The following is a 24,284-nucleotide window of genomic DNA, read 5'->3' on the forward strand; positions in this document are numbered from 1 at the left end:
TCTCAGAAATCGGCTGCATTGAGAGGGCTTTCAGACTGAATAATGGAGTGAAACTAGCAGAAAATAGCATATCCACACAGATTTGCACTTTTGAAACCTAGACCATGAAAACCATTGTTAAGCTTGTAAAATGTCAGGCATGCAGTTCAGAGCAAAGTCGCAGACAAATAAATGTTTGCCGTTGCCACAGTACATCTTGAAAGCCGTACTTGAAATTGTTGCCCTTTAAAGTGATGTGAAACTGAAACCGACGGAGGCTGATGTCTTTCTAAACTGCCGGCAATTTAGTATCGACAAATTGTTTTTGTGTTTGTGTATCCCCAGTGAAAACACAGATGCTCATGTCACTATAACGGTGGTTTTCAACCCTTTTCATATGAAGGTCCATTATTTATTCGGCATTTGAGCCACGGACCACCGTTTGATGAGATTTAGCCGCTCAGACCCCAAGACTTTGAATATTTTGTTGTCGTTGGATGATATTTTGTCCACAATTCCATGCTGTATTGATGTTGGTGCCATAGGAGAGATAACAGGCAAACGTTGATCAAAATAACATTTATTTAATTAAGTAATGCAGATGTTTAACAATAACTTAACTCTCAAGAGCGTAAAATGAAAGCCATTTGGTTTCATTTTACACTCTCAAGAGTTCAAGATTTATAAGGGTCCATTTGGTTACCCAACTCTCCATCATTTAGCTGGGGACCACCTGGATCCCCCTCGAGGACCACTGGTGGTCCCCGGACCACTGGTTGAGAGAGAACCACTGTTCTATAACACCAATGGAGCTCGATCAGACCCGTTCACAACGATACCAGGCAATGGCTTTCCACCTGTCTAACTCCCTCTATCCCATTGAGACCTGGAACGCATCTGTGTCACTTTAGATTTCTTTGGCTATTAAAAAATAGCAGATATACAAGCTCATAGCGCGGCACCGAGTGCCGCGCTATGAGCTTGTAGATCTGCTATTTTTGAAAAATCTTGAAAAAAACTTTCAAAAAAACTGTTTAGGATTTAGATTTTTTTTAAGGTCTTAATGGGTTAAATCAGTGTGTTTCCCAACCTTTTCGAGACCAGGTGCCCACTTGAAAATCTCGAAAAAGCGAACGTGGAACCACGAATCGGCTGCCGTGTTAAGTGGTCAGGTGGGTGGGCCACGTGCATTTTCAGAGCCTGCGGCGAAGTAGACTTCTTATTTATAGGTGGTATCACAATGAAAACAAATTTTTATAAAAATAGAATAAATAAATAAAAGAAAAAAAAATCACATCTGCATTACTTTCTTTTTTATATTAACCCGTTAAAACCGGGAAAGCATCTCTGTGTCATTTTAGATTTTAGCGTTGGCTATTCAAAAATAGCAGATATACAAGCTCACAACGCGTCACTGCAAGCTTGTAGATCTGCTATTTTTGAACATTTTCCGGAATAAAGAAAAGTGTGAGAACTACTGATTTAGAATGCATTTTGTAGAATCGGCCTCAGGTCGTAGTGGGTTAATATTATGTTATCAAAAGTCTTAGTGTTTTGCCAATTATTTGGGGGCCCACTTTGCAAAATCCTCGCGGCCCGGCTGGGAATCGCTGCTCTAAAATGACCTCAAATCTCCCCACCAGCTATATTTAGAGGTGTCCGGTTTTGGAGGTACCGACGCGGATCTCTCTCTCTCGTCTCCCGCACCCCAACGCTTGGATACTGTTGCTAAGCATGGTGGATTGCCTGCCGTCACTGGTGCAGCCAATAGGCATGTGGGAGTAGCCGGCGTTTCTAAAAACAGCATTCTATATTACAGGCATATAATGAGAGAGGCTTCATCAGTGTTCTCTCCAAATGTCAGAGCAGCCTTAATGATCTGTGTGCGCACGCTGCACGCAAGCACGCACACACACACACACACACCTAATACTAACATACAGCAGACAGACACATAGACTCATGTACACAAGTAAATAACTGCACACATGTGCGTTGTTTACGTAAACACACGCGCACACACACACACACACACACACACACACACACACACACACACACACACACACACACACACACACACAGTGTGCACGGATGGTGCTTGGCTCTGTTTTCTATGTTAATAATTCTCTAATTTCTTCCGCCTCATCTTTAATCTCTTTTCTTCCATCATCCGGCGATCACATCTACGAGCTCACAGTGGATCTACAAGCTATACAAAGCTCACAACGTGTCGCGTTGGGACGCGTTGTATAGCTTGTACATCAGCCTTTTGCTACGAGCTTTAGTATAAAGGGGGAAAAAAGGAGTGGACAAAGGATAGACCCCTTGGGGACACCGGTCAATGAAGTATATGGGATTTAACCCATTAAGACCTGAGGCCGATTCTACAAATGTCTTCTAAATCCTAACAGTTTTCTGAAAAACCATATGTTGCTATATCAGTGGTTCTCAAACTTTTTCATGACAACGACCCCCAAAATGATATGTATTTGGCCGCAGACCCGCATGTCAAAAGATTTTGTTCCAGGGACTCCCCCAGAAGCAAAGATTTGAATAAAAAAAATCTGCTGTAAAAATATATATATTCAAAGATTTGTCACACATTTTCACGATTTTTCAAAAATAGCAGATCTACAAGCTCATAGCGCGGCACAAAGTGACGCGCTATGAGCTTGTATAATCTGCTATTTTTGAATAGCCAACCAATGTGCTATATAGCCGGTTCTCCGTCACTCCTCCTTATACTCACAGCCTCTTCACCAACTACGTAGTTAGGGATGTGGTGGGAGGGGCACCACTTGCAGTTTAGTTTACATGATGCATATTCAACGACTGTATAAACCTAATTATAACCTGCTCATACACGCTAGACAAAATTGTGTGTATCTACCAGTGGTGGAAAAAGTACTAAAATTGTTTTACTTAAGTAAAAGTATCAATACTGCAAGGTATAAATACTCTGTTATGTAAGTAAAAGCCCGGAATTCAAAATTTACTTGAGTAAAAGTATTGGTATCAAAATGTACTAGAGTACCAAAGGTAGAGAGTACACATCATGCAAAATGTCCCATTTCACAAGTTTTCAAATGTATAAAATGTATAAAAATCTTTTGAAAATAGCAGATCTACAAGCTCACAATGCGTCGCATCGCGACGCATTGTGAGCTTGTAGATCTGCTATTTTCAAATGGCCAAAACATATATGCGAATGAAGTGGTTAATGTGGTTAATGTGTTTTGTAATAATAATCAAAATCTACAAAGTATCTAGTAACAAAAAAAAAACTAATAATTGTAGTGGAGTAAAAAGTACAATATTTGTCTCTGAAATGTAGTGGAGTAGAATTAAAAGCAGAGAAAATTGGAAATACTCCAGTAAAGTAAAAAAAAATACCTCAAAAGTTTACTTAAGTACAGTACATGAGTTAATGTAATTAGTTACTTTCCACCACCGGCATCTACAGTATGTGTGTGCGGACACACGGTCTGCGTCTCTGTTGAGTGTTCCTCCAGGGACGAGGTATTACTCATCGCATGGAAGCCAACAGAAACTATTTTAACCCCTTAAAACCGGGAAAGCATCTGTGGCATTATTTTAACCACTTTATTTCATACTTTGGCTATTCAAAAAATTGCAGATATACAAGCCGCACTATGAGCTTGTAGATCTGCTATTTTTTTTTTTTTTAATCGTGACATTTTGTGCAATTATATATTTTCAAAGCAAACATTTGTAACTCAAAGCTTTGACTTCTGGGGGTCCCTGGAACAAAATAAATTTCAGATGGGGGAGTCCGCGGCCAAATACGTATAATTTTGGGGGTCCTTGACGTGAAAAAGTTTGAGAACCACTGATTATAGCAACGTAGGTTTTTTCAGAAAACTGTCAGGATTTAGAAGATATTAGTATAATTTGCCTCCGGTCTTAATGGGTTAATTGACACTCAAAGAAACCCCTCTTCTAGCACAGCAGAACACAGCCACTTATGCAAGGCTGTTGTCAAACGCCCTTTGCTTAGAATGGCGTCAAAACTATATATATAGATATTTCTATCTATATCTATATCTATATATATATACTGTATACTACACACACACTAGGGGTGGGACGATATATCGATATATCGCGATACTTTCTCCCGCGATAAATAATCGATATACTGCCGAAAAATATCGATATTATTATTATTATTTTTTTGCGATACGTTGTTTTTCCTACTCTGTATTTGTGTAATGATGATTTTGAACTGTTTGGTGCTATTTTATGTGTTTATGAATTGAATACAAGGACTATCGTGATATATCGTTGGTGAATTTTCATGCAATATATCGTGATATCGCGATATATTGATATTTTCAGATATCGTGATATATCGTTGGTGAAATTTCTTGCAATATATATCAAATATCGTGATATCGCAATATATCGAACATCGTCAAATATCGTGATATATATTGTTATCGTGGGCCTAATATCGTGATATATATCGTATCGTGAGGTACCCATATCGTCCCACCCCTAACACACACACGCCTGGGATACATGAATTGGGGATGGAAAGTATCTATCACATCATCGCTGTCGGGCAGAAATGTTTTTTTTTTCTTTTTCACAAATGAATGCCCTATTTTATACTTCATCGTTTGACAGTAACAGTATTGCTCAAAAGTAGGGTACATGTATAACAGCTGAATTTCACGCTCACAACGGATATAATAGACGAATTTCAAGCTCACAACGTGCAACACATGAGCGTGTCGATCTGCTATTTTCGGCCATTATTGATTCCGCTTTTGAAAAATGTTCACCTGTAATGGCAGGTTGAAAGTGGTTAAACCTCTCTGTGGGTTTTTATAAATAATGAATCAATGAGAAGTATAAACAAGAGCTTGTGGCTAAAATAATAACTACGTTGAATCCATTGAAACACAGGTTTTCTCTTTTCCATTTCATTAAAAGTAAGTGTCGCCGATGATGTGACGATATGTTTTTATTACACCTTACACAACAGGTTGCTAAACATCAAAGCTGAGCAGAAAAAGGAGCTACGGTAGCTCATTAAAAAAAGAAGAGATGGAGCCAGGAGAAAGTAAACAGCGGTCCATAGAGATAGACACGGGCCAAATGAGACAGGAGATAGGATTCAAGTTAAAAACAAAGGATTCTAGGAAGCTTAAAGGAGAATTTTGGACTAAAGTTTTCTTACCTTTTCTATGACGTTATGATATCTTAGGATGAATGGTACAGTAGAAAAATGTCATAACTCCACCCCTGAGCCGCCACAGCTTATGACGTTCATAGTGACAGAACACTATGCAACCAAAAAAAAGTCTCGCTAGACGAGATTTCAATCTCGAGATTTCAATCTCATCTAGCGAGACTTGTTTTTGTTTTTTTTGGGACAGTGTTCTGTCACTATGAACGTCAGATCTCAAAAAAAAAAAGAAGCTATTAAAATATGTGATCTAACCTAAGGCCTATCCGCGCACCTTTTAAGCTGTGGCGGCTCAGGGGTGGAGTTATGACATTTTTCTACTGTACCATTCATCCTAAGATATCATAACGTCATAGAAAAGGTAAGAAAACTTTAGTCCAAAATTCTCCTTTAAATAGGGTCATGGGGGGACGGGACGGACAGACGGACGGAAGCACGGATGGATGGATGGATGAATGGAAAGAAGGACGTACGGATGATGTTTTGTTGTGGAGGAAAGAGGTGAGAAGTGAACCAAAGTGAGAGAGAGACACACACACACACACACACACACACACACACACACACACACACACACACACACACACACACACACACACACACACACACACACACACACACACACACACACACACACACACACACACGGGGGAGAGATGTAAAAGAGCAACAGACAGAGAGGGAGAGAGAGAGAGAGAGAGCGGGGGGGGGGTATTAAGGGCAAGACCTCAATAGAGGACAAAGTGAGTAAACAGAGGAAGACTCAAGCAAAAGGGAGAAGCAGGAGAAGAGAGAGCGGGGGGGAGGAGTGGGGGGGGGGGGTAGGATGGGGTAAGGCTTACAAACGAATGAACATGCTGGTCGCTGCTCTTGGTGCAATGCAGACAGTATCGCCATGGAAACGGGATGGAGGGAGAGAGAGAGAGCGCAGCAGATGTGGAAGAGGAGGAGGAGGAGGAGGAGGGGATTGAATAGGAAGGAAGAAGAGATCACCACTTCATAACCGCGTGATGAGAGAGGCGTGGCGGGCTAATGAGGAACGAGTGTGCAAACACCGAACCGAACCCCCACTGAATCCTTACTTAACCACTTAGAACCCAGCATCCCAAAATTGTGGGGGAAAAGCTTTCGCAGGAAAATAGCAGATCGACAAGCTCACACAACGCTTCACAGCTTGTCGATCGGCTATTTTCCCGCGAAAGCTTTCCCCACAGTAACAGAAAACAGAAAACACACTAGTATAGAGCCCTGAGGGACTCCGCTCAACCATGGGGTTTAAGTGGTTAACCACTTTGACCCTTGTAAAAAACGGACCTGAGTTACACTGTACTTGCCCCGCTCTTTTTTCGATATTCTACGCTAAATCCCTGAAAATAGCCGATTTACAATGTTGTTGTTGTTGTTGTTTTTTTCAATATATATTTTCATTTACTTAATCAGTGTATGTATCAAGAGTGTCGTATAGGGTCGGGATCCGGAACCGGAGGAAACGATCCAACATTGAGGAACCGGAATCGGGCTCTATCACATTTGAAACCGTTTTCCGGGAACCGGTTTATCACACTGTCAGAGCTGGTGTGTGGAATTCATGTCTGCTTACAAAACCACTGGTTCTCAAACCTTTTAATTTCAAGGACAACCATAATTCTGAGAGTGGACCCTGTGAATGTCCACTCGGTTCCATTTACACTGTCAAGAGTTACACACGCATAACGGTCCATTTGGTACCCCCTCCCCCAAGTCACCCAGAGACGTCCCTGTACCTTACTTTAAGAACCAGTGAGGTATATATTAAATATCCTGGAAAACAGACATATCTGCCATTGCAAAAAAAAATGTGCCCTCTGCAGATTTGGTCTGGCACCACTCAGCTGTGATCGGATTTCACTCCCTCCAAAGTTCTGAGGGACCAATCAGGGCCCAGTATGCAAATATGGGGCGGGTTTATCACCAGAGGCATTCTTTTCAATCCGCCCCTTGGAAATGCACGGTCCAATACAGAGATTCCAGACTAATATCAACGAGGTGATATTATTCTGGCCATGCCAGGCTATAAATTAAAGGGGGCCGTTAAAGGGAAATCGAACCGTTAAAGAGGGACTCGTTAAGGAACCGGAATCGTTAAAATCGTAAAGGATCACAACCCTAGTGCCACGGAGGTTCTGAAAATGATCTGTGAGTAAAGCGGATGTGACACCTCCTACCTTGCTTCCGTTTGGTCTTTACAGTCGCGCAAATTTCTCCTAATATAAATACAAAATAAACAAAGCTCGTATAGCTTGCTGCTCATCAGAAATGGAAAGATGACACCTTCCTTTCTCTGCTTTAAGGAGGTATAGTTCCAGACTCTGTCTAGCATTAGAAGACAGTGGAATAGTTGTCTGGCTGAATAGTTGGATGTAGTTCCAGCCAGCTGAAGGGATGGATGATGGGATGAGGCTGTCTCTATGGTGCCGGCCGTCTCAGGTGGCTTTGTCTGGGTTGAGGCTAGACGTTGTCATGGCAGCCGGAGAGAGAGCATGGCGTTTGTGATGAGTGTGGTGCTAGCCACTCAGACACACACACACACACACACACACACACAGACACACACGCACACACACGTTTGTATTACTATACTTGTGAGGACTTCAACATTTTAGGATGCCCAGTTTATTGATGCCATTTTTACAAATGTTTGCTGTTTGTACCCCTAAACCTAAAGCCAAAATTAGCCGATTTACAAGCTCACAACGCATATGTAATGCGACGCAAAGGCATATCTCTAAGCCTAACCCCTCAACCTGCATCTATTCCTAATTGTAAGCCTTCTCAAAATATATGTTTTTGGCTTTTTCTGCCTTTATTGATAGAATACAGTAGACTGACAGGAGATGAGGAGTGACACGCAGCAAAGGTCGTCGGGATTGGGAGTCGAACCCGCGACGCGCTGTCAGACTGCATTAGCAGCATAGGTGCCCGGACCGCTACGCCAGCCGCCCGGACCCCCTTTTCTTTCTTTTTTTTAACGAAAAACAACCATTTCTCTTGTGAGCGCCAGGAAGATTGTCCTCACAACGATGGTCTCTCAAATTCTACTTCTCACAAGTATAGTAATGCGAGCGTGCGCGCACACACACACACACACACACACACACACACACACACACACACACACACACACACACACACACACACACACACACACACACACACACACACACACACACACACACACACACACACACACACACACACACACACACACACACAGGATATATTCTTGAGAGCAGGATTATAAATAGGCAGCAGTAGCAACGCTGGGCCCCGTCATTCTCATCTCCCTCCTCACTCATCTCCTAAAGGGTGCTTTAGACTTCGCTGCACGCTGGTGGTGTTGCACACCGAGAATAGACGATTTGCAAGCTCACAACGTGTCACAGCGCGATATATACGCTGTGAGCTTGTAAATTGGCTATTTTAGGGTGCGCGACATGCCGCGCAATGGAGTATAAATCGGGCATAACGTTCTCATTCACCTCTCTCTGCCTCTCCTTTCTATCTCTATCGGTCTGTGTTTCTGTCTTTTGTTGTCTATTACTCTCTCTCTCTCTCTCTCTCTCTCTCTATTCAATTCAATCCAATTAGCTTTATTAGCATGTGTTGCCAAATCACAATTACAATTATAAAAGACAAAGTTAAATGATAAAAAATGCTCTCAGTTGCTCTTTTCAAGTGTTCAGCACTCTTGTGAAATCTGCCTCCCCCCACAGCCATCATCATATCAAGTGTTTTTGTTTGCTCTCTCTGTATTTCCATGGCCAATGGGGATGATGCCGGTGTCTGTGGTTGTCATGGTGATGGAGACGGGCACACAGAGGATCCTTAATGAGCTCGCCTTGGAGTTGTTCAGGGCAATGAAGCAGGATGCTTCAGGATGCTTCTCTCTCTCTCTCTGTGTGTGTGTGTGTGTGTGTGTGTGTGTGTCTGTGTGTGTGTGTGTGTGTGTGTGTGTGTGTGTGTGTGTGTGTGTGTGTGTGTGTGTGTGTGTGTGTGTGTGTGTGTGTGTGTGTGTGTGTGTGTGTGTGTGTGTGTGTATGTGTGTGTGTGTGTGTGTGTGTGTGGGTGTGTGTGTGTTTTGAGTTGAATAAACTATCAGAAAAACATGTCAGGCTATGAAGCAGAGCATCTGCACCTAATGAGATGATTAACGGGTGTGTTAGATTTAGATGTGCCCCGCGCGATGGGTGTTCATGTCAAGCATAGACAGCAGTCAATAATAGTATCGTCAATGCTTGCTTACACTGGCACACCCACATCTAACACACCCACACCCATTATTATGTGTGTTAGCTTCAGCTGTGTTGCTTACATTCCGGGGTACTATAAGGTCAGCCTTGTAAAGTCTGTTTTGCAAAATAATGCCACAAATCATGAACGCTGCGACGTAAATCACACACCGAGGGACCAAAAGCAATATCACGTAGTAGACCCATAGTAAGTGGGTGCAACAAAGGTCATTATTTTGCCCACCAAATTAGGCACAAATGGTCTCGTGAGTGACAATGACCGTCAAGCAGGGGTTTGATAATTCATACCATTTGCCTGTATTTGCCCTCACATATTTGTATAGCTTACAAAAAACGCCCTATATAATAAACGCACCATACCACACATGTTGAGGGCATGGAATAAAGCAAAAATAAAAACTCACGACTGAAAGTTTAATTATGATGTTTAAGTATCATCATTCATTCTAAACCCATGTTGCTGCCGTTCGACCTACAGCCAACTAAATTAGTAGAAGAAATCACAGATTTGAGGTATCAACCTTTGCTCTTTAGACATTTCTGAGACCATTCGTGTTTATGGAAGATACTCCTAAACATATGTACGCTATTGCTAGTTTGATCACTTCGAATACTCTTTCATCTTAAAATAACTAATAACCGAAAGTAGCCGATCTACAAGCTCACAACACGTCGCAGCGCAACGTGTTGTGAGCTTGTAGGTCTGCTATTTTCGGTGCGCAACATGCTTTCATAGAAGACATGCTTGGCTTCTATGGAATCCAAATTGAGACTGAGAACTTTAATCCATGTGAGGGGCCTATATAGAGTTCACCTCCAAGACCGCTTTCACTTCTACCCATAGGGGGCGCAGCAAACACAAACGGTTGAAGAAGTCCAGTGAAGGATTAATAAATATTGCTTGTCAAAAGGAGGGTTTGATCGAAATAAGTAATTGGCTAATGCATTTATCCTACTTATAGTGCGTTCAATATGAAATGGCAGACAGCTCTCAGCGGCTGCTGCTGCATCCCCTGTCTGAATCAACTCTACTTGTGTGCAATTGATTGCTGTCTAAATTGTGTGTGATGTGAATGTGTATTTATTGTTTAGAGCCAGCTCCTGCATACCACACAGACACTGCATTTCTACTGTTGAAACACAGCATTGTGTGTCTGTGTAAGTGTTTGCGTGTTTTCACACGTCTATATGTTAACATGCAATGTATGCATGTGTGTGTGTGTGTGTGTGTGTGTGTGTGTGTGTGTGTGTGTGTGTGTGTGTGTGTGTGTGTGTGTGTGTGTGTGTGTGTGTGTGTGTGTGTGTGTGTGTGTGTGTGTGTGTGTGTGTGTGTGTGTGTGCGTGTGTGCGTGTGTGTGTGTGTGTGTGTGTGTGTGGCCGTGCACACATGTTTGTAGGCCTGAAGTGTGTCCTTGAGGAGATGTGTATGGCTTTGATGAACCCCAGAGTGACAGAGGGTGTGCGAGAGAGAGAAAGAGAGGAGGAAGGGAGGGAGGGATGGAGGATAAAGGAGTAAACAGCAGCAGTAGTAGTATAGTGCATGCACGTGTGCGTGCGTGTGTGTGTGTGTGTGTGTGTGTGTGTGTGTGTGAGATAGTAACAGGAACTTGTAACCCAACATGCCCTCTCCTGACCTGAGTCACCCTGCACGCTGCTGTTTCGTTCAAGATACACCCACACGTGACGTGCACACAAACGCACACATACACAAACGCACACATGGTACACCTACACATTCATATCTTGAGAGGAACAGGAAAATGGTCCTAACAATGTCTGTATTGCAAATTCTACAATACTTGTAGTAATACAAGGCCACACACACACACACACACACACACACACACACACACACACACACACACACACACACACACACACACACACACACACACACACACACGGTGTGTCATCACTTGGTCTGATGCCATGAAATCGGTTTATTTTTTATAAGGCCAGCTTCATCTTTTTCTCCTTGCATCAGCACGGCTCTACGGACAGATTTAAGGCAAATTCATACTCCATCATACGACCGTGTTGCTACTGGAAATAAACGATTTTCAAGCAAACAGAATTTTAACAGACAAAAGTTTCAATTGAAAACAAATCGTGACTTGACACCTTTTCTGAAGTCTCTGTAAGCTGATTTTCTCACCGCACAGAAATGAACAGACTCCACTGGTTTCCTTGAACATCAAACAAACCACAGTACTAAAGTCATGCAAAGTGGGCTAAACATGCCAGACCACCATTACAGTCGTTCGGGAAAGCATCTCTGTCATTTTAGATGTCTTTGGCTATTAAAAGATATAAAAAACGTGAAAATTTGTGCAAATCTTTGAACATATATTCTTTTAACCCTTTAAGACCTGAAGCCGATTCTACATGTCTCCTAAATATTCTGAAAAACGTATGTTTCTATATCAGAGGTGCTCAAACTTTTTCATGTCAAGGACCCCCAAAATTATATGTATTTGGCCGCGGACCCCCATCTAAATATGTTGTTCCAGGGACCCCCCAGAAGCAACGATTTGAGTTAAAAATGTTCGCTTTAAAAATATATATATTCAAAGATTTGCACACAATTTCACGATTTTTCAAAAATAGCAGATCTACAAGCTCGTAGCGCGGCACTCGGTGCCGCGCTATGAGCTTGTATATCTGCTATTTTTTAATAGCCCAAAGTGTAAAATAATGCTTTTTAGCTCAAATCTAAAAATGACACCGTTCCAGGTCTTAATGGGTTAAGCGAACATTTGTAAAATGACACAGATGCGTTCCCGGATTGAATGGGTTAAGCCCTAAGTGACCGGGTTCCCCAGGGCTCTATACTTCCTTTTTTCCCCTCAACACCAAATGTCTTTGGCTAAAAAAAATCGACAAGCTAATAACGTGTCGCGTTGCAAGACGTGAGCTTGTGGATCGGCTATTTTCCCTATTTGACATAAGACAAGGCATTTAATTGACCATGATGATTGTTATTCTAAAGTTGGCTCCGGGCAGCTAACTTATACACGGCAAAACAAACCCACGTTGTTCGGTTCATTCTCACAGTGATTACGCTGTAACGTTTTGCCTCTTTCTCTCCACCCTCTCTCAGTCTATTTCTCCCCCTTCGCACACAAAGAATAGCAGAGGTCACACGTGAGACAGTGTGATGAAACGAAGATTTAAAGGAGACAAGAAAAGGGGAGGTGAGTGGAGGATGAGTGGTGAATGGACCCGGTGCTAAATGGAGCAGAAAGAGGAGAACTGAGTATGAATGTAGAATGTCCGTCAGCCCAACACAGGACACAGGACACACACACACAGCACACACACACACGCACACGCACACGCACACGCACACGCACACACACACACACACACACACACACACACACACACACAATAAGCTAGAGGGGCTTGGGTTGACGCTTTTGAATTGGAATGACCGATGATCCACAAACACACGTACGCACACACGCACATACAGTATATGTATAAACTGTATATATAGTTGTGATTAGGACTGACATTTATCTGCTTGACCCGGTAAATACATGTGTTGATCCACTCTCATGCGTGAGTGCCCACTGATACACTTGACGCCATGGCCATCTCTGGACATATCAGACAGACTGATGCCTGTGCACAATTTGGCCTGTCACAATTATTACATAATCGCCTGATCGCTATTATTTGAGATAATCGCAATTATTTTGCATAATCGTTTCCATGTTGATTTTTTTTATGCATTTTCAAATATTTTCAAAAAAGGCGAAAAATAGCAGATCTACAAGTTGTGCACAATTAGGCCAACGCGTTGCGATTTGACACGTTGTGAGCGTGTCGATCTGCAATTTTAAATAATTTTTGAAAAATTAAGTTGCTTTACTGTATATATTGTCTGTGTGTAATAAACGTTAGAACTTGTCGTGTTACTGCCTGTAAATTCACAACATACAGTACATATCTATAGACAAAGACACAAGGAATCAAACACTCAGATGCACGTGCAAGCACGCAAGTGTTTCCACTAAATGTGCATAAAAACTGCAGCTGGTTGATGTAATTACACGCACACGCACACACACACACACACACACACACACACACACACACACACACACTGTACTCTAATAAGTGGTCTCTTTGAATTCATCTCCAGCGTACTGAACGTCATCTGCTTGTTTCAAAGTGAGTGTGTTTGTCAGACTCTGCGGTTTCTTAACTCATAAATAAACCTGCTCTGGAAATAAGACTGTTTTCACTGATGGAGTGACTCACCAATTTAAACCTGGACGACCGTGTGTGTGTGCACGAGCAAGTGCGAGAGCAAGCGTGTTTTCTCTCCCCACCGATACTATTAATAGCAGGTGATAAATAGAACCAAAAAGGAACCAAAATACCACCCCTGAACACCACCTGATACATAACACAGAATAATGAGGCAATAGCACAGCGGTAGGTAGGTAGAAATGGGAGGATACAGTAATTGAAAAGTTAAACCATACAGCGAAGAAGCACGTTTGCCCGTCTCTGGCTCTTCCCCTACATAAATCAAAGCCAGGGTTCAACACGATATGAGTATATCTCATTAGGCTACATAATAAACAGAGAGTTATACAACAGGTGTGAGTGACGTTTTGCTCAAGGCCAGTGGCTTTCAACCCTTTTCATGTCAAGGTCCATTATTTACTCGGCATTTGAGCCACGGAACCACCAAAGCTTAGGATATTTTGTTGTCCTTGGATGATATTTTGTCCACAATTCCACGCTGTATTGATGTGGTAGCAAGCAGGGCCGGATTTATAGGAGTTGAGGCCCGTGGGCTAGAGTAATTTTCGAGGCCCCCCTGGCGCGCGCGCGCGTGCATGCTTGCCCCCTTTTCGCGCGCGCGCCGATTTTTTTTTGCGGTTCTGGGCGGATTGGGTTCGTTTTTTTCGCGGTTCTGGGCGGATTGGGTTCGTTTTTTTTTCCAGTTTTTGGTTTTTGGCATAAAAAAAAAAATATATATATATATATATATATTAATATATATATATATTTTTTTTTTTACCAAACAAATTGGAGGCCCCCCCAGTTGGAGGCCCGTGGGCTGCAGCCCACCCTAGCCCAATGGTAAGTCCGCCCCTGGGTAGCATAGGAGAGATGACAGGCAAACGTTGATCAAAATAACAATTATTTGATTAACTCTCTCAGTGCCAATGAAATAAAAAAAATATGTTCATACTGTGCCAGCATTTTTTTTTTAATAAAACAAAATAATAATAATAAGTTAAACAAGAAGTGAATGGAGCAGCAAATCTTCGGATCACGATATCTTGGGTTCTGAAAATTATTTTCCCCAAAAAAATAAAAATAATATATATATATATATATATATTTATTTATTTTTCACTCGGGATAACTCGTAGTTGGCACTGAGGGCATTCAGAAAAAACTCGGGATAACTCGTAGCTTGGCACTGAGAGAGTTAAGTAATGCAGATGTTTAATAATAATTTAACTCTTGAGAGCGTAAAATGAAACCAAATGGACCCGTAAGGGTCCATTTGGTTTCATTTTGTGCTCTCAAGAGTTAAAGATCTAATAAGGGTCCATTTGGTTACCAACTCTCCATCATTTACTGTAGCTAAGCTGGGGACCACCTAGAACTCCCTCAAGGACCACTGGTGGTCCCCGGACCACTGGCTGAGAACCACTGCTCAAGGCTATCATTGGCAGATAAGATGAGAGGATGACCAATGTTTTTTTTGTTTTTTTTTCATTTACAAAAGAGGAGTGCCCAAAATATATATTTTGGCGCTTTGATTTAGAAGACACATTGTCAGCCGACACATAGAATGAAACACACAGAATGAAAGAGATATACAGTATGTACAGTTTACAAGAGATGTGTGCATCATTTTTCATGAAATAACTCATTAAGCATTGGAAACAAAGTATTTAGAAAATACTAATCAACTAATAACATCTAACCGATTAATTAAGCCCCTAATATTTTGACACAGTTTTGACTAACACTAATATTTTCAAATACAGTAAGTGAAATATGTGTTGTTGCCCTGTGCGACTGCAAAGCAGCCAGGAGTTGGCGAGAAACGCTCTGGAAAAATCTCAGGCGAGCCGTTGCCAGTAGCAACAAATTGACTGGAGCCAATTCACCAATTTAGCATGGGCAGAACACGCCCCGCAGATACACTGCCACAATAGCAACACCATAACAACACTGGCCCTTAACCCATTTAAACCGGGAACGCGTTTGTGTCATTTTAGATTTGAAAATAGCAGATCTACAAGCTCATAGCGTGGCACCGAGTGCCGCGCTACGAGCTTGTAGATCTGCTATTTTAGAAAAATCTTCTGGTGGGGGTCCCTGGAACTAAATGTTTTGAGATGGGGGTCCGCGGTCAAATACATATAATTTTGGGGGTCCTAGACATGAAAAAGTTTGAGAACCACTGATATATAGCAACATGCGTTTAAAAAAAAAAGTTAGGATTTAGAAGATATTTATAGAATCCCCAGAAGCAAAGATTTTAGTTAAAAATGATCGCTTAAAACAATATATATTCAAAGATTTGCACACATTTTCACGATTTTTCAAAAATAGCAGCTCGAGTGCCGCGCTACGAGCTGGTAGATCTGCTATTTTTGAATAGCCCAAAGAAATCTAAAATGACACACAGATGCTTTCCCGTTCCGGTCTTCATGGGTTAATGCTTTGATGCTCTCTGACAGACTCTCCTCTCCTCTGTGTCCGCTTTGCCTTTTCTGTTTGTTTATGTGTTTGTTTGTGTCTCTATCAGTTCCACTTCATTTGGCACCACCGCCCGCCACTACTCTCTCTCTCTCTTCTGTAGACTATGCATTCACTATTGGCCTCCAGGTTCTTCACCTCTACTTCCCAAGTAAAACTGGCAGCGTACTTAAAAAGAAGTCGCATTTCTCTCGGCTTGCCAGCTACAAGTTCTCTGTGGATTAAATAGTTTTATACTCCACTTTTGAGTGCTGAACATAAGACCCCGCCCACTGTATACGAGTGCTGGAAGGGTGATTTTTTTCTTGCCATCTGGATCTTCACTCTTAGTTCCTCCGACTCGCTTTTGGGGCGAGATTTTGCCGTTTCTGGCGACAGACACAGAGGACAAAGCTCGCCTATCTCTCGCCGTGAATTAAACGGCTTCTGGTTGTGTTTGTGGTCTCTCAGAGAGGGATTATAGAGGTGATGGCGCCTCCTATAAGCAAACAAAACCTTTCTTTAAAACTGCTCATGATGGTATGTTGAAATAAAACCAAATAAATCACAAGCACCTTGTATTTTATGACCAATCAATCACACACAAAGTTTGTATTGGTGTCTTCTATGGTGATGATCAGCTATCTAGAGAGTCTTGGGAGGTGCAAGAAGTGCACTTGTTTGCACATTTGTTTTTCGTTTTCTCTGCAGCATCATTTTGTTCCTTTCGAAAAGAAGCATGCTGCAGCTATAAATCCCCACACTCTCCTTCTCCATACCTCGCTTCCGTCTCTCTCTCTCTCTCTCTATCTGACTCTCCGTCATTCTCTCTGCCTATACGTTTGCCTGTTCCTCCTCTCTCCATCTCTCTCTTTCACCCCGTCTCTCTTTCTCTCTTGCACACTTTCCCCCTCTCACTCCTCTGTGTTCAGCGGAGCGTTTCAACCTGGGACTGATAGATAATTACCGGCTGCTCTAAGACCTGACCCCGCTGCATGAGCCAAACCACACGCATGTCACCGGGAACATGGTCCGCTGACAGACAACCTGACTGGGCTGGTATTGACCACTGAGGCATGAACAAAACAAGAACTTCGCAACATCAAAGGCTAAATAAACATTGACCTAGCAGGAAGACTGTCTGTGTTGTCCTCCTGGCTGCTCCAATTCTGTCTGTCTGTCTCTTATGCCTCAAAAAGAAAAAGAAAACGTTATGCAGAAAAAAAGATGTTTGCTTGATTTTAACCCATTAACACATTCCATGCCAGAGTTTAATCTCATAATGTACTCACCAGTGCCAGCGTTTTATTGTTGTTTTTTTGTTTTTTTCATGTCGCCACAGACCTCGCTAAATAAGTTAAAAGTGCGCGTTCATTTGGTTCTAAACACACAGCGGATCCGTGAGAAACGGCCAGCGAAAACAGTTTCCAAATGCGAGCCGCCATCTTGAAGATACAGCCGATCAACGCTAAACAGTGATCAGCGAGGAGAAAAACAACAACCGAGAAAATCGAGTTTTAAACAGGATCCCAGACAGGACCGGATACGATCGAAAAAACCGGAACCCGAATAATTCTGTTTCCGACCGGAAACCGGAAACGGAAATGGATCAAAAAAATTCGGAAAGTGCACCTGGGGCAATTTCAATGGGAATCGGCGGTTCGCGTAGATCTACGCGACTGGCACGCTGCGGCTTTAAATAGGTTCGCGTAGATCTACGCGACTGGCATTCAAGAACGGGAACGCACCTGTGTCATTTTTTTTATTTCTTTGGGCTATTCAAAAATAGCAGATATACAAGCTCATCCGCGCTATGAGCTTGTAGATCTGCTATTTTTTTTTAAATATAGATTTTTTTTGGAAAATCTTTGAATATATATATTTTTAAAGCGAACATTTGTAACTCAAATATTTGCTTCTGGGGGTCCCTGGAGCAAAATATTTTGAGATGGAGGGTCCGCGGCCAAATACATATAATTTTGGGGGTCCTTGATGTAAAAAAAGTTTGAGCACCACTGATATAACAACATCGTTTTTTCAGAAAACTGTTAGGGTTTAGAAGACATTCGTAGATGCATTCCCGGATTGAATGGGTTAAAAAAAACTGAGCAAGGCAAACAAATGACCAATAGATGTCGAATCTTAGGTCTTCATGAGACCCCAGATTTAAAAAAATAAGCTAGACTTGTTGTATATTGTACCTACCTCCTAGCATCTGTTGAGTGAGCGACTGGAACAGTGCAGCGCTGCCTTCTTTTGTCAGAAAGAATGACGCATTCGTTAAACTTGGCATTTTTGACATGGTCGTAGGACAGAGTATAGAAATGAGGCTTTTAGTATGTCCACCAGTCAGTGTTATGGTCTATATTTTTGTCTCATCTACAGTAGCTGGCTGCACGTCGTCCGTCTGTCGTCCATCTGCTTCTCGGACTGTCTGTCTGTTTCTGAATAGTTCGAGCCCGCCTGTCTGTCTCGGGCAGTTCACCTGGGACCTTCTTTTTTTGCCTCTGGCTGGCGTAAAAATCCGTTGAGAAAAGAACAGATTAGGGGGAGATCACTTTCTCTCCGTCCAAACGTGACTGGAACCCACACTCAGTAAACAGCTTTGTTTTGTCTCCAGGAATACCGTAGCTTAGAGAGGATTAACCTAGTAGATCGGCAAAAATGCCCTATTCTTGGTAAGAGTAATGTAATCTCGTTAGCAACTCGGGACAACCACACCCAGGATACCGGAGTGAGATTGGATTCGATGGCACTACCCGGGGCCAATTCATTTGGGCCTGCAATCCGCTTAATCCATTCAATCTGGGAACGCATCTACAAATGTCTTCTAAATCCTAACAGTTTTTTGAAAAAACTTATGTTGCTATATATATATATCAGTGGTGCTCCAACTTTTTCATGTCAAGGACTCCCAAAATGATATTTGGCCACAGTTATAGAAGTAGTTAAATAAGAGCAAGTTCAAGACTGAGAAGCGAGGAAAGTCAAAGATGAAGGTGAAGGTGAGGACGAGGGGAGAGGAGATGAGAGGAGGAAAGGCTGCTAAAAGGAAAAGAGAAGGAAAAGAGGTGGGTGGGGACAACAGGAGGAGAGGAGAGGAGAGGAGAGGAGAGGAGAGGAGAGGAGAGGAGAGGAGAGGAGAGGATGATACTGTGATTTTGTGCCAGCCAGCTCTGTGTTGTTCTGCCAGCTGAGAACATCTAAATTTAGACAGCCTCCTCCCTCAGCCCATTCCTCCCCTCCTCCTCACACACCTCCTCCCCTGGACCTCCCTCCAGCCCCGTTCTCCTCCATTGTGCTCCCTTCATCATGAGGAGCAGAGAGACATTAAAGGCCCTCTGGTGAACATATCGACATCTCTGCCTGCGTTAGACAAGTGTCAGCTGAGCTTGAATGCGCCAAGCTCTCTCCGTGTGCATTAATGCATTTGTGTGTGTGTGTGTGTGTGTGTGTGTGTGTGTGTGTGTGTGTGTGTGTGTGTGTGTGTGTGTGTGTGTGTGTGTGTGTGTGTGTGTGTGTGTGTGTGTGTGTGTGTGCAGGCATGTATGTGTGTGCATGAGCTTGCGTGCGGACGTGCATGCTGTGTGTGTGTGTGTGTGTGTGTGTGTGTGTGTGTGTGTGTGTGTGTGTGTGTGTGTGTGTGTGTGTGTGTGTGTGTGTGTGTGTGCGCGTGTGTGTGTGTGTGTGTGTGTGTGTGATGCACATTGTTTACTAGAGGATCTAGATTCTAGATTCATCAACCATCACTAAACAATGGGATCATTAAACAATGGGTATCGGTATGTTAGTGTGTGTACATGTGCCATGCATGCACTTTTTTGAGTGAGGGAGTGAGTGAGTGAGTGAGTGAGTGAGTGAGTGAGTGAGCGAGCGAGCGAGCGAGCGTGCGTGTGTGTGTGTCAGTCATCACTAAAAAGGATGCTTCTTTTTTTGTCGAGAAGAATCAAGACATTTTTATTTGTCATACAGGTATAGTAGTGGCATGTCGGCAAGACTACAGCATAAAATACAAAAGATAATTGTACTGGGCTTCAAAGTCCAGTACACTCGTGCATGCGTGCGTGCGTGCGTGCGTGCGTGCGTGCGTGCGTGCGTGCGTGCGTGTAAGTATATGTATGTATGTATGTATGTATGTATGTATGTATGTGTGTGTGTGTGTGTGTGTGTGTGTGTGTGTGTGTGTGTGTGTGTGTGTGTACGTACGTAAACATACATACATACATACATACGTACGTACGTACGTATGTATGTATGTATGTATGTATGTATGTACGTACGTACGTACGTACGTATGTATGTATGAATGTTTATATGTGTGTTTGCATGCTTGTGTACATATCTGTGTACATGTGTTGTGCTATTCATTGGCCATATGGCCACTATGTCAGAGCTGGCATGGGATGGACGTAGCAAGCAAAGCGCCCATTCTTTTTTTAACTGCTCATTTCCCACTTTTTCATCATCCTCTCCTGCAAAACAAGACGCACTCTTCTTCCCCAATATGTAACCAGTCTGCCGTCAGCTTCTATCAGTCTAAGCCAGAGATTCACAACCTTTATTATTTCAAGGACCCCCAATTTCACATGCATTAGGCCAGGGACCTCCATTTGATATCTGGGACCCCGGTCTACACTGTAAAATCCTCAGTGTACGTATATTTAACTCGATTGGGGGGGGGGGGGGGGGGGAGCAAACGTCGCTTCACTTGGATTTTTCCAGCTGGAGCAAAGATACAGAGGCCGCTTCGTTTGCATCTCCCCATCCGCCCTTCGCCGCTTTCGTGCCACTTGATGTAATGAATGCGATGTAACGAATGAGATGTAACGCTGCGTCTTTGTATTGACTTTGTATGTAATTGCGCCGCAAAAAAAAAAAAACACCTTTACAAGTGTGTCACTGGTCATGAAGCGTCCATACTAAGAGCGTAAAATAATATAACTTCAGTTTATAAAGACAAAAGACGGAGCTGTCTTCCATCGTTAAAAAATACAATATATTATAATTTACATGAAACTTCGACAGCGGCGATGATATTTCAGCAGCGGGGGCTGCTGCTGAATGCTTGTAGGAGAAACACTGGAAGAACATACAGACAGGATCCGCTGATCCGGATCTTGAAATAGTAAAATCAACACGAAGTTGACATTTAATTATTTTAAAAACCAAAATGGGTTCGGGTCGGGTTTGTAATGTTCTACATTGGCAGATAAGTTCAGTATGACACCAGCATGGTTCAGAACTACCCCGGCTGACAGAGACTCATTAGCAGGAATAAACCCAACCCTCCACCTGTCTCTGTCTCTCTCTAACATACAGTACATGCACATTCAAGCGGATGCAAAAAACAACACATCACAGGCACAGGCACAGGCACACACACACACACACACACACACACACACACACACACACACACTACAAAACACACAGACCGGTGAGAACGGGCTGCAGACAGAGGTAGAACATCCTGAAAAAGCAACAAGCAGCCCTTCAGTCTGAACCAGTCTGACTCACAGCACTCCGACAGCACTCAGAGCAGAACACTACGGCCCAGTGATCCACTCACCAGAGACAACTCATACAGTGCATACACACAGGAGCGCGCTCACACATGTTCATCATGCATGCATTTCAAGTTTACAAACAGGGGAAAAAACACACACACACACACACACACACACACACACACACACACACACATAAACTGTAGGACCTAAAAAAGGGCTGAAATGTGCTGAATAAGAACCCCCGAGTGGATTTGGGGAGACGGAGTCGCAAGTGTTTGCAGCTGAAACAAAGAACAATGCACTAGAAGAACCAGGCCGTCGCCATGAGCTTACATCTCTCTCTCTCTCTCTCTCTCTCTCTCTCTCTCTCTCTCTCTCTCTCTCTCTCTCTCTCTCTCTCTCTCTCTCTCTCTCTCTCTCTCTCTCTCTCTCTCTCTCTCTCTCCTCTCTCTCTCTCTCTCTCTCTCTCTCTCTCTCTCCCTCCCTCTCTCTCTCTCCCTCCCTCTCTCTCTCTCTCTCTCTCTCTCTCCTGTGTGGACGCCGGCATGTTTTCCAATATCCCCACTGAGAGTGAGTGGGCTTGTGTTTGCCATCGAGGAGCCAAGTGAGAAATACTTTTCTTTGCAGCTGCACAGCCTCTGTAATTACACCCCACAGGAGACATATTAGAGCACACTGCCACTATTATCAACATACAGACACCAGCCTCGCTAGTAGCTGCTATGTTAGCCACCACAGGCTATTGAGTTCAATATACCCACACAATAGCATTTTAGCCCCCTTGAACGGGACTTGGAGAGAGAATACACAACAATCCAACACAAAGGCCAAGGGCAGAGCTACTTTGGAGTTTGTTCAATAAGAGATGTAATGGCGGTTATATAATGGAGACTGATGAGTACACATTGCTGAATACAGTTCACAATGGCTTATGCTAATATCAACACACGTCATGGCATGGAACGACTGATGTTCCATACAGGTTAGTAATAACATCAATTACCTCAGTAAATGTGCTAGAAAGCACTTCTGCCATACAAAAGAGAGAGAGAAAGAATAACAGATTCTATCTGCAGTTAAAACCCCAAGCACACTCCATAGAGGCCAAGGAAAAACCTTGCATTTTTCACATCTGCCTTTTATAGCGCCACCAGGAGGCTGACTTATGTAAAACGCATTTTTTAATATTACCTCCTTCAGATTGTATCCAAATTTCGCGCAAATCGGTACACATGATCTCTGTAGTCCCCAGGTCAAATAGGATTCATTTGGGAAAGGTTGAGAACCACTGCCCTAACCAACTTGTAGGAGTTGCTAGTGCAGTGACAGAGATCGCCCACCCCAACCAGCTACCCACCCACAAACATGGACAATTGTGTTTGTTGGAGCGCCCGTCCGGATGGACTGTGGTAGATTCAAACCCCCATCTCCATGACGGTGGGCAGGAACCACCCGGACGGACGCCCAGGAGCGTTTAAATCATCATAAAGCTATCAGGGATCCCCCTCTTGTAAAGCAAGGGCAAGTTGAGAGGCGCAGTTGAGAGAAGGCTGATGGTCTCTTCTAATAAGAGAAAGATGACAGGGGGTTCGGACAAAAGGGACGTGAAAGCCTGAGCCTAAGAATGCACTTGAAATTTGAAAGAAGGGGGAAAGCATTCAAAGAAAGAGGTATCATTAAATGCACAAGTCGCCTTGACCTTCACGGAGGGTTTTGTTACAGTATGTTGTAAACATGGGGGGGGGGGGGGAGTAGAGCTGTGTGTAAACAAGAGCATGTAGAAGTACAGCCTGAGGACATTGTGCAATAAACTTAACAATGTTAAAACGCCTAGAGCGAGAGAGAGAAACCGGTACAACGATAGTCACCCGAGTGACCCCGGCACCGCGCAACAAGAAACCATCATCAAACACGTTGGAAAAAAACCACAATCCCACCGACTGACTGACCTTGCTGGTTGAGCTGCTGGGTGCTCTTGCTCCATTGCGACAGCCCCACGATGGCGACCATCTTGGCCCCGAGGCTGGAGCGCCTCTTCTTGAAGCCGGCCAGCGAGGCGGTGTCCGGGCTGCCGTTGCTCGTCGGGCTCTTCTCCAGGTTGTACATGGCCCCCGAGATGCTGGAGGAGCGCACCACGTTCCGGGCCGCCGCACTCAGCCCGCTCAGCCCGCCCGGGCTGGGGACCTCCACGGAGCTGCTGAGCATCATGCTCTTCAACTGGGTGGTGAAGGGCAGAGGGGGGAGGGGGGGGGGGCTGGAGGAGGAGTGAAAGAGGGCAACGATGAAGAGAGGAGAGAGAGAGAGAGAAGAGGAAAAGAAAGGGTGATGGGAGAGGGAGTAGAAATGGAGGGAGATGGGGGGGGTTGATGTTTTATTTTAACATAATTTTTATAGAAGTATTGTCACAGCTTACAGGATCATAAAACAAACCGTCTAGTTTTCTGAAGAAAAAAACCCCACAAAAGACAAACACAACAAACACAAACCCTCCCACCCAACCCCCTCACAAACATTTTTGCATTTGACATTAAATAAAAAGGTAAAATGAAGAAGGCAAAAAGTGGA

The 24,284-nt window shown here is 43.3% G+C and overlaps 1 protein-coding gene across 1 annotated transcript in view; it reads right to left on the reverse strand.

The window, feature by feature from the left end:
* Window positions 1–23,927, reverse strand: part of rims3 (regulating synaptic membrane exocytosis 3) — a gene marked incomplete at both ends in the record, with an annotated part of 39,289 nt that extends 15,362 nt beyond the window's left edge. The window contains one exon of the mRNA XM_080442089.1: window positions 23,669–23,927. Coding sequence (XP_080298215.1) covers window positions 23,669–23,927 — 259 coding nt within the window. The remainder of the gene's footprint in view (window positions 1–23,668) is intronic.
* Window positions 23,928–24,284: the final 357 nt, after the last annotated feature.

Source organism: Gymnoscopelus braueri, assembly GCF_963280865.1.
Source record: "Gymnoscopelus braueri genome assembly, chromosome: 11".
Classification (NCBI taxonomy): Eukaryota; Metazoa; Chordata; class Actinopteri; order Myctophiformes; family Myctophidae; genus Gymnoscopelus; species Gymnoscopelus braueri.